The 12121-nt window shown below is 34.3% G+C and overlaps 1 protein-coding gene across 1 annotated transcript; it reads right to left on the bottom strand.

The window, feature by feature from the left end:
• Positions 1–311: 311 nt before the first annotated feature.
• Positions 312–12120, bottom strand: LOC116960991 (insulin-degrading enzyme-like). The gene is made up of 5 exons (XM_042787940.1): positions 12002–12120; positions 9408–9490; positions 4896–5040; positions 2051–2158; positions 312–485 (listed from the first exon to the last, which is right to left on the bottom strand). The coding sequence occupies exons 2-5, from the start codon at positions 9479–9481 to the stop codon at positions 354–356; spliced, it is 459 nt and encodes a 152-aa protein (XP_042643874.1). The 5' UTR covers positions 9482–9490; positions 12002–12120; the 3' UTR covers positions 312–353.
• Between the last annotated feature and the right edge of the window lies 1 nt (position 12121).

Raw genomic sequence — 12121 nt, 5'->3', positions numbered from 1 at the left:
GTTTCATAATAGACTATAGCTTTATTTCGGCTCCTTTTCAGTATAGGAAAGCTAGTCTTATTGCTGGGTTTGTGGGGTTTTATGTTTCATTTGTTTTGAATCCCACTGTTCTTAACCTGCAGCTGTGGTGTGTTGGCTTGGATATGATGTTGTCAGCCATAGCTTATGTATTGTAAATTGATAGCATTTCTTTTACAATGTAGATATGTAACATTGAAACATGCAAACACAGTTACAAATGCAGCTCCTATGTTGTATAGTAACAGTAAATTTTCAGTAATTGACAGTAGCCAGTAATTTGAATAGCTGCTCTTTTCATGGGGCTTACCTGAGAATTTGAAGAAAACATCAGGTTACAGTGTACAAAAAAAGTAGATTAATTTGCTTCTAATTACAACTATTGTAAAGTAGATTAAGTTGCTTCCCTGTGCTGACTTGGTTAGAAAAAGTACAGAGGCATCTGGGAAATTCTTTGCATTCTTTGCCTCGATAAAGGAGGCAGGAGAGAAGAATCAGTGAGCTCCTCCAAAGAAATTATTTTCTAGTCCAGCTGCACCTTTACAAAATAAGCAGTATCTTTTTCCTCTACCAGAAGAACTGGAAAGTGTAAACTAATAGTTTTGGCAACCTGGGATCATTTCCAGTACAGGAGAAAAGTAACTCATTTCACGGCACATGAGTGAGGAACAGCAAGGAAGCATGAAGTTGCTGAGGATGTATCCTTCTATCTGTTCCACAGAAGCCAGAAGCTGGTATCCCCCTTATCTGTTAGGTGCAGCCATGAGGGGAAAAACTGCAATCTCCCCATCTGATTTGACTTTTTTGTATTTTGTTGTTATTTTACATACACAAAAGGCCTACGTAACAAAAGTCTGTAAAATGACAAAACTTGCCTAATACAGAGACAAGCAGGGAAGCACTTTAAACTAAAAGTAAATCATCCAAAACAGATCATTCACAGACCTGTCGGTTGGGTTTCTTCCAGCTTGCCATTTGTTACATCCAGTGTGACAAAATTCCAAACAATTCATGGATGTTAGGTACACAGAATCCTAAATAATTATAATAAATCTACCTTATTTTTGATCTCCACCTGCTTAGAATTTCCTACTAAATAGTAATGAATTAAAAGATGGCCCTGGTGTCCGTCTAGGCCAGTCACCTGTTCAAAAATCACCGCACCAGAGGATTAACAGCACGCATGGAGCGATCTTCTCTGCAGCCCTAGCTCTCTCATCTACTGCAGACTATTTGCAAGCTTTCTGGGCCAGAAGTCAGCCTGTTTCCCGACACTAGTCTAATCCTTGTGCACTCATACCTCCACAACAACTCACTGCTACAAAGAGCCAATATCTAATTTGTTAATTTACTTTGCTTTACCTCTGTCTTGCTCTGACAAAAGCACCAGAAGAAAATTTATGTATCTTGTTTGGCTTAGCGAATGTAATAAAACATTCATAAATTTACTTCATGAACTAAGGAAAATAATCTAACTTACATTCCGTATATAGAAATAAGTCATTAAACTTAGGAAGTGAGACTTCCAGAAGTCAGCATGTACTTAACCAGCTGGTTACTACTTTTGCACCAAAGGATCTTGGCCCAGGAGCAAAACTCCTCTTCGTATCTGGGGAAAAGAAATGTTGCAGATCTTTCCAACATTTCCTTTCCTACTTCATCCATTTTTCCCCTTCTTTGATGGCTAGTTCCCACTGGGACCTTTCCTAATTGTTAAATAGACTATAAGATTCTGCATCTCCCTGTCCCCCGTCTTAGATTTCTACTCCTATCAGAGCAAGTTGTACTGCCTTGATCAATCATAAAATGACTGAAAGAAGATTCCATGGCCAGTTATTTTTAGCCAAATAATGTAATGTAAACACTCCAGGGAACTCATGGCCACAAAAAAAGATAAAAAAAGTTTCTGCAATCCCAATGAGGTGGAATTTCACTCTGTACTTCCATGGATAATCAGCCCTCAGATTTCATTTCAAGTGAATGCATTCAATTTTAAATTAATCCAAAAATGTAAATTTATTATGTAGCTTACCGCTTCCTTGATAATTTCAAATCGTTTTTCATCAATCTCAAAAGTAGCCATTTTCTCAATGATCTTAAGCAAGATAGGTTGCTTGTCATTATAACCTTTTACAGAAAGCTATGGAAAAAGCACATAATTTGCTTTAAATGTGGAAAATAAATAAAACAATTACCAAGTCTTGTATAATTCAATGAAAAATACACTTTTTAACACTTACCCTAAATTCAGTGTTATTCAACATTTACTCATTCTGAAATAAAATCCCTCTACCCATCCAAAGATAACTCATGAATATAACATTGCATATTTGCCCAGAGTGATGAATTCTGAGAATTAATGTAATTTCATGTTGATGTAAGTGAACTGTACTCAGAATACAGATTTTTAATGATCACAATTATTGAGTCCAGTCAGAAAACTCTACATTTGGAGTACTGAAATGTGTTTAACTCTAGATTTTTAATTGTAGTATTGAAATCTAGAGTCACAGACTTCTTAAATATTCTCTCCAATTTACTTTTAACCTTGATTCATGTTTATCCTGTTGCTCAAAAAAAAAAAAAAAATTTACGTTAGTGGAAGTAAGCAGTACTACAAGAAAAAGGGGTACTGTCAACAGCAGCACAATTTATAACCATGATGGTGCTGGGCTGAAACACCGAGGTAGTTAGTCTACAACTGTAATGAAATACTAATCTGATCATACATATTTTTTTTGAAAGTATACATGAAATAAACTTGGTCATTTAAAAAAAACACACAGAAACTTAAAAACTACTATATGACTGCATCAAGCTACAGAAAGTTTGTCTAGTCAAAAAAGGCATTAGAAGGCCTTTTGGGGGAACAAAAATTTCAAAATTTAATATCTCAAAACAGGAATTTAAGTGGATTTGTGCAGTTTAATTATTAAGGGTAAGACTAAATTTTAGGGCACAAGCCAACATACAAGTGAATTCCTGCTTTACAATAGGAAGAATTTTTCCTTCTATGGTTGCTGAAACATACCTGAACCATGAATTTGAAGAAAAAGCTATCATAAATGGATTTATGACAAAGTCTGATATCCTGAATTAGCATAAGAACCCAAACTGTTCAACAATCACCATGGGTGACTTGTTTTCAGTGTAGCACCTGTCCTTGCTTAAAGTATCAACATTGTACAGTTACACCTACTGACAATAAAACTTCTCATGATATAGAAAAGAATATTAGAAGTTCCCAGATATCAAATTGGAGTAAACTGATTTTAATACAAAACCGCCTAATATTTAAAATAACTCTTAACTTCTAAACTGTGACTAAAAGTGAAGAAAATTATACACCCACACACTTTTTTTTTTTTTTTTTTTTTTAAGAATTAACTCTGATCATAGAAACATCAGTAAGCTTTGAAACTGAGAATAGATACCCATATTTGCAGCAAGTTAGGTGAACGCTACCAGTAAATGAGATTTGCATTGGATAAAAAAAGAAATTGCAGCAGCCATTGTCATACAGAAAACGTAAAGACAATATACAGTATATTATCTTACTAAGATGCTTTACAAAAAATAGTACTTCTACAGAAAATTTCAAAACACATTTTGGTATAAAATGGTGGTCAATAAAAGCTTTTAACAGAACTTCAAGAGAGACTATTAAAATCTCCTATCAGAAATCTCATAGCAGAAGCTGAGTAAGAAATAACCATTTATCATAGTATCAGTATTTATCAAGTAAGTATTGTCAGCACCTTCATGTGGATTATAAAACACATAATAAAAACAAACACTAAAGAAAAGCCATAAATATGCACCATTACATTCTAATGAACACATGCACAATCCATTTCCACCACTCACTACAGCAGAATTAGAGAATTAAAAACAGAATCTGTAAAGTTGAGATTCATTCAACAGAAAAGTTAGTATTTTTATATAGAAACCAGCAATAGTACTTTCAAGATTACCATGCAAACAAGTAAAAACTGGAACTAGAATGCAACAATTGCACTGCAATCTTAAAGAGGTCAGTCAGTACTGATTAAAATACAGATTTGCTTTGCCTTTAATTCATGAGAAATATTCAAGGAAAAAAATATTAACCGTCTCATTTAGAAATGCAGAAGTCAAATGTTTTCTCCAAGCTCAACAACTCCCAAGCTGTTTCATTTCCTCCTGCGTTTTTTTTTTCTTACTTACAAGTATTGCATTCATTCCTGATGCAATGCCATAGATCAAACCTGAGAGGCGTGCTGCATATGTATACTCTTTTAAATCATCCTTCAATAACCTGATAAACAGGTATGTCATGTTGCAATGGAGAGGATCAGCATAAATGTAGCGACTAACAAGAAGAAAAACAAAAGAAATGCTTTGATACCTCAAGCAGTGACAAAGGAATGGATGAAGAAACATGACTGAAGAGTATGTATATGCAGCCTCATGGTCAGTAGTTCTTGAACAGGAAAGCTGAAGTGTACCATTTATTTAATAGCATGAAAAGTGGGTCTTTTACCCCATCAGTCAGAAAGCTTTTAGTAGATGTCTGACAAACTGAAATAAATATGTAAGCTTGGATTAGGGTTGCTTTTTTCTTTTTTGAAATGGAGGAACAAATCTCACAACTAATTAATTTCTTGAACAATATAAAGAAGAAAAGCTGCTTAATATGAATGGAAAGATTGTTGAAGACTTTGAACAAAATTCAACTTAAAATTCAAAATTAAAGAAAATTAATAACCAAGATCAAAAGGACTAACAGCCTTAGACCCATTTTTTAAATAACAGTCCTTCCATCAAATCAATATAAAAATGTTGATGAGTGGAAGTAGTTTTAAGGCTCTAAGCTTTTCCTTGATTTGGGTACTTACATACATCCCATAGATGGTATTTTGGAGATCATAGTTAAAGCCAGCTAGTTCTGCTGCATATGCATACTCGTTGAGGGAGTCTTTGAGTAGTTCAAGGTACAAATAGGCCATGTTACAATGCAAGGGATCCACGTAAGCAAATGGGCTGGAAGAAAATGTTGAAAGTAAAATATGCAGTTTAAAATTATTTCTCAGTTTCTTTTGGCCTTTTAAGTTTGATCTGAAGGAAACAATATTTACTGTGAGTATGCTGATGGATCCCATTACGAAGCCAAATATGAACATATCTGAAAAGAATTATTTAGCTTGCTTATGGTTTGAGCGATGCCTAAACACAGTAAAGTTTCCAGAGATATTCTCTTACTTATGCTCATAAATCAAGACACATATTTACTTTGCTGCAGAGTCAAATTTCACCAGGAGTAAAATAAACTAAATACACCCTGAATAACCAACATAAATTGATAGACTGAAATGAAAGCCCATGTACTGATCATTACTTTATTAACACTTCTACAGTATCAGAAAACAAAGTAGTTTCTATCACAAAAATGAAGAGATTAGCAATCTGTGGTATGAAAAATATGCAGTACATACTAACTTCAACCCAGGAAAGAAGTTTGGCATATCCATTTTCATACCACTGTAATTTTTTTGTGTTATATTTTTAATGGCAACAACTATACAAGCTCTACTGCTGTATTAGAAGCATCTCATCGCATACAATACTGTTGCAATTTTTTTCAAAAAGAGAAATGCAACTCAAAAACTCAAGCCATGTTTCAACTGTGCCAATTGCTAAATACCTGTGTGTTTTAAAGGTCTACAAAGTCCAGAGAAGTTATCTGTACTATGACTGAATATTTATTTGTAAAGCTTCTGAAGTGCATTTAAATTCACTATCAATTTCACAGAAATAATCATCAGTATGTAAAACAATTTGCTGTCAGGATATGGCTTACAATTCAAAACCACAGCACTTGCATGTATTTTCCACAAGCAGTCACTAATGGCCATATTCAGAGACATGCCACTACACGTGTTTACACATATACAACATAGTATTTCATAGAGTATACCAGCATTAATGTAGCATAACAAAGATAATATTGCCACAACACACATGCTGATAAAATACATTGCAAAGGTATTTTTAAGAAAGTTCCTAGTAGTTTTTAGTAAGGCTTTAACTCCACCTTCCTTTTAGATTAAGAAAAGGAAGCATGGGAAGAGATTTAAATGAAAAAAAAAAGCAAACCAAACCAATTATTTAAAAATTAATTTATTAGAGAAGCAGAGCATGCTATAGTCTGACATCTTAGCCTAGGATATGCTTTTTTACTACCACTGGTTTATTTGTTCTGGGCTTGTGTAGCTCAAGCAATCAGGTAAGTTTTAAAAAAAAAAAGACCCTGCTATTTGCATTTCTCCCTACAATGAGAATTTCCCAAACCTGAGCAATTTTAATATGCCCAATGATGCAAATCCAATTAATAGTGATTTTTTAAATTAAGACTGAATTCAAAGCAAGATGTAGGTCAATCCTATGTTATCATAAACCTTCCTCCACACTCATTCTTTTCCGTTTTGATACTAGAATAGAGACTTAATCAGTTTGAATGATTACTATGTCCATATCAGTTATAACTGCTGTACACTCATTTAGTTGGCAAAGGCCAACATGGAGTTTTGAAAATAATGAAGGCTACTAAATCAGTAACCCTCAAGTGAAAAATTATAGAAAACAATTATAACAACACTGTCCTGGGAGTTGCTTTCTATTACTGACAACTTTGTAAATAAATGCTTATTTCTAGTTTATCTCTGACTAGACTTGAGGAAGCAGAACAAACCAGTCACTGATAGTATACTTGAAAAATCTTAAAGTCTAATCTTTTCCCCTTTCAAACAGAGCTGTGACATAGCTGGAATCAACAATGATGTGTTGATCCTGGGTTACCTTATGAGCAACTCAAGTTGCTTAAAATATTTCTTGAACTGGAAGGTAGCAGGTATCCAGTTAAAAATAGTTAGCATTGTATTTTTAACATCCATCTCTCCAAACCTTGAGAAACTTGAAGTGCAGAGTTTATAACTATGCTAGAAAGTTTTCAGAACAATGGCACATTACATTGTTACTTTGCTTCCTTTTAAGACCTCAACAAGTATCCTTTTTTAAGTCATAATTCATACAAAAGCAAAAGGTTATCATCATCCTTTAGGCTGGATGATAAGACCTGTGTCAGAGGTTTTTACTGTGGTTTTTCTTTAATGCAAGACTTGTGCCACGTAAGGATTTTCAGTTTTGGAACAAAGTGACTTCAAGAGGTTCATATACTCAGGTTGTTCCTACTGGATTTGTATGTTTGAGGGAGAAACCACCCTTATCAACTTCCTCTTAACTCATCTACACAGCAGTTGCTCCTACAACATCTGGGTCAGGAATTCTTCCAGTGATTTTTGACGATCAGAGCTGCAGGCAGAAGAAATCCTCCCAGTTTTTTCTATCTTACTGAAGATGTCTGCACTGCGAACAAATTCTGCGATCTGATACAAGGTAGCATAGCTATCATATTCTGATCCAGAATTGAGGCTAAAACTTTTTATGAAAACCCATGATATTAAGATGCCTTTATTCACCAATTTACTTGGCCACAAGAGCTATCGGTAATTTCATCAAGTCTCATGAATAAACGCTATGCATTTCATCATTTCCTCCAATGACCATCAGCATGACTAGTCTCAAAAGAGAGATTCATTAATGACTTTTCTAAAGTATCAAAACCAGACAAACCTTCTTACAACTTCTTTTGGAGATGATGTACCCAGTATTGTCAAAATGTCCTCACATCCATTCACATACAATTGCCATCTTATTTTTAAAGAAAAGGAAAGAACACTTGCCCCCAACCCTAAGAAAAAAGCCAGTTTTCTAACTGTAACTATTCCTAGGAGGAAAGAGGCAAATCATTCCATTATATTAGTCAGCAAAGCTCAAGTACTCCTGGCTTTTTAAAAGGGCTCAACGAGATGAAAATACAAATCTAACTGGGAAAGACTATCACCACATATCTAGCTGAAGATACATATCCTTGCTCACTGCAGGAGGGTTGGACTAGATGACCTTTAAAGGTCCCTTCCAGTCCAAACCATCCTATGATCCTATGATATCGTATGTATATGCACATAATTTTACCTTTGTGGGCTCTGCATAAAATCAATTACTATTTTTTATTCATTCACAAACTAGTATAGAGATTTAGATCCTTTGAACTTGTTTTTTAAAAAAACAACGCAACTGTGTAGCAAACTTGGTGTCTGTCAATAAAATCCTATTTCGGATTTTGGCCAAACATTGTGCAAGGAAAGCCCCCAGGTATGAATAAAGAAGGCAATGCACTGCAACTGAGATGGGCAGTTACTCTTCTGATCTTCCACTTCCTGATACACTGAATTTGAGAAAGTTGTAATGTTTGCCCTGTAGTTTCAAAAAGCAAAAAGAAAGAGGAAATACCCAGACAACATATTTTCCCCAGCTAGTACCAACACCAGTACTAAGATTTTACACTCTCTGAAAAAACTCCTCTATCTAAAATTCTGTCAAGAACAATTTAAAGTGGTCACTCAAAACAAGGACTCAACAGTACATCTATGAGCATCTATCAGAGTCCACATAACAGCCTTTCCAGCGATATCACAAAATCATTTCATTAGACCAAAGGAGGAGAGATCCAGAAACTATTGTCACTTTCAGTAGTCCAGCACAGAAATAGCTACACTCTAAGGACAGCAGTATTTTTTTTTTTTAATTCAATAAATTATTACTTGAAATGAACACTAAGAAGATACATAATTGTCATGCTCACTCAAAAAAAAGAGTAACAAAAATAATGCAAGACCAAAATTAACATTACAGCATTTTATCATGTATCTTGAGGTGAGAATCACACATTCATTGATAATACAGATGGTGTTCTTCTAAAAAAAAAAAAAAAAAGTATCATTTGTTGGTGTCAGTTAAATAAAATCCCATAATTTTAAGCACTTAGAATTTTATACTGGCTTTCATTATGCAAATTAAAACAGAATTTGAACCTAAACCCATTACCAGAATAGCATTTTATAAAGAAAACACTTTTTAAAAATAATCGTTAGTCATTTATTAAAAATTATATAAAAAATCATTTTTAAGGAGGTGTATTGCAGTATGTAGTAGGCTACACTGGCAGGCATATTTCAGGTATAGTAAATAAAATATGAAAGAAAAATTATTTTCAAAGTATTTATAGATAAACTTTTCCTGTTAATATAGATGGAGCACCTCAAACTGTTTGCTACTCAACTGCTGCGTAACTTACATGAGCCTTCCTTCTATGTGTATCTTATTGTATATTCTCAAGTAAGGATAAGTGTTTTAAAGCCTCATGCAGGAAAGTTTTTGCCACAGAAATGCACATTCCCAACAAGAAACTTTTGGAAAGCAATTTATGTTGTATACTTAACATTGCATACCTGAAAAATTCAAAGTTGAGACAAGCTTTCGGCAAAAAAAATTTGTCATCTTGCTTGAACCATAGTTTGCTCATAGCAGTGTCCTGTGTCAAGAAAAGAGGTTTTGATAAGCTGTCTAACTTTTAACTGTAATATATTACATTTTTAAAAAAAGGCTCTTCACCACTTCAAATCTCAGTTTAGTGTTGTCCCCTTAAATTCATATTCTTGCTATTTACATTTATGTATATATATTTGTGTATGCTTATTGAGACTATTCTTACCATATGTCACCTTAACAAGCAGTTAAATGGCTGCAACATTGTGAATGAGCTTATGATCAAAATGGGAACTACTTTTCTAGAGCAGGAGTGATCAAAGACAAATATAGTTAGCTTCACAAAATTCCCTGCCAATGTTGGCATTGAAGGGTGTGCTATTATGCAGCACTACAGCCACGTATAGTTACATGCTTTAGACTAAGAATATAATTGTGTATTTAAAGCTTTTAGTAAAAAAGTATGAATGCATTGTATGTTGTTTTAAAGTAACATTGGTAACAAAAAAAATACATACACATTTAGAAAAACTAGTGAAACTAGCTAGAAATTAGTTAAAAGTTCTGTCACCAAAATTTTTTAGAATAATCTCCTATTACAGGAAAGAATCTAAACAACCTTCCCTATTGCTTTTTCTGCCACAAAAGCTGCAAAATAGATACTCTCTCTCTGTTCCAACGCTAGTTAGCTTTATCCCAAAAAACCCTTTTCTTTAAATTGCTATATATAAGAAGAGGGAACTTTTAAACATAAAATTATTTCTCTTTCTCGTATTTTTGAGCAGATGTTCTTTGCTTCTCATGGATTTGGCATGGTATTTTCCTCCTTTTTGCATAAAAGAAGTAAGTCTTGACTCTAACAGCACACCTTCCTCTACATAAAATTCGACTCATACTAAAAAGCTAAATTACAGCTTCTCTTCAAGACAACAAAATTTTTATTCTGTTAAAGTGCGACCATGCAGTTTAGAATACATGTTACATCAGTGACAGAATGACATAATAGTAGAACCTGCCTGTAGTACTGGAGACCTGATCCAATAGCTGGAGACTGCTAGCTGCAGACCATAGTAACAATTTGTTCCTCAGGCCAAAGCCCATATCCTAACTACCCTCTTTCCCGAGTGTTTTTCAGAGCACTATGTGAGATTACAACAGAGGTGACCTAGTGACATGCTGCCAGTCCTGAATGTTTTTCAGGGCACTATGTGCCATTACAACAGAGCTGACCTAGTGACATGCTGCCAGTGAAAATGGCCACCCTGTTCCTGCACTTAACGTTCCCATCCCTCCCTTTCTCCACAACACTGATACAGTCTATAGTAAGCTCACTTAGGCATATAAAGCAACTGAAAACCTGCTTTTTATGTACAGCTAATCTCTGCTGATTTAGTTCTTACAATGTTTTGCTGTGCAGTCAAATGCCAGGGCCCACCGAAAGGAAAATGTCACAGACACACAGTTGGGGATTAAAAAAAGGAGATGCAGGCAAAATACGTCTATTTCATCACATACAGAAAATTTAAAACATTTTCCCTCAGAAAATGTATTTTAAAGCGTAAGGAAAAACTAAAAGCAAATACATTTATAAAGCAATGATGCTTTAAAGCAAAGCTTTTGGTGTGGATCAATTGCCTAGTTGCTACAGAGACATTGAAGCACCATCAAGTTTCTGTAGCAAACCACTTAGTGTTACTTAATAGAGCCATAGTATGTGTCCCTGCTGAGGTTTAGGGTTTCAGTTCAGGATGAATGTAAACATATGCTCAGAGTCCTCCTCTGTTAATAACACTGCTTCCAGTATATACCTAAAATGTCCTGCACAGAAAAAATATATTTTTCTGAAGTATCTCTTTACACTAAAGTAGACTTACATTAATCTAGTGTGTAAAAAGTATTCTTGAATTGAATATTCAAACTGGATCACAACATGTAATTGCAGAAAACTTCTATTTATCCTCCAACTAAGCTTCAAACAGAGATGAGCATTAGCAAAACCAACTACGCTTTAGTAGTGGTAAGATAATTTTTAATAAATTTTAGGTACTCAGAAAAACTGGTATTTGCTAAACTTATTGAGAGTATTAAATGATGCTTCCAGAAGACTGGAGATTAATGTTTATTTATGTATTTACACCTCTCTCTCCCTTTTCCTATGCAATCACAAGCTTTTTCCATACACAGTTAAAAAAGAATAGACTTGTCTATACCCTCAACTTACTGAATACTGCTCAAAAAAAAAAAAAAGATTGGAAGTCACCCTTCTGCTGGACAAGCAGCTTTAATACTATTTCTATCAATTCTTAACATGCTTTCAAAAAGGGAGAGAGTTCAGGCTGTTTGCAAATTCATTTTTGTAGGAACCCAAAAAGTCATAATCCAAAGTTTATCAAGAATGAACTTTCTACTGTCTCTCTGGCAATACGTTTAAGTTTTGAACTTTTTTGGTTTTTATACATCGGAATATGACATGACCTGTATTTTAAAATATCATGGGAAATCACTGCTAACTTCCCAGAAGGGTAGCTAGCAAACAGAACAAATACAGATAACTTACCTTGACAAGGGCAGGGTATTGTGTCGCATCTTTTTCCAATGGCAGAATCTAAAAGTTAGTTGGAATGAACTCGTTCTTCATTGGAAGCTTGAATTTACCATTCAGGTCAGCATTTTGCCA

The sequence above is a fragment of the Tyto alba genome, unplaced genomic scaffold (genome assembly GCF_018691265.1).
Source record: "Tyto alba isolate M040663 unplaced genomic scaffold, T.alba_DEE_v4.0 Super-Scaffold_13, whole genome shotgun sequence".
NCBI classification, from domain to species: Eukaryota; Metazoa; Chordata; class Aves; order Strigiformes; family Tytonidae; genus Tyto; species Tyto alba.
The sequence above is the reverse complement of the archived record's forward strand: the minus strand, read 5'-3'. Positions and strand labels throughout refer to the sequence as shown.

Bases quoted from the DNA above. Each gene is read 5' to 3' on its own strand.
- LOC116960991 (XM_042787940.1), bottom strand. From the start codon at position 9,481: ATGAGCAAACTATGGTTCAAGCAAGATGACAAATTTTTTTTGCCGAAA. The intron at 2,159-4,895 runs GTAAGTACCCAA...CTTTTTCCATAG, and splicing joins ATACCATCTATGGGATGTAT to CTTTCTGTAAAAGGTTATAA. The intron at 486-2,050 runs GTAAGCTACATA...TCCTTTATCGAG, and splicing joins TTGAAATTATCAAGGAAGCG to GCAAAGAATGCAAAGAATTT.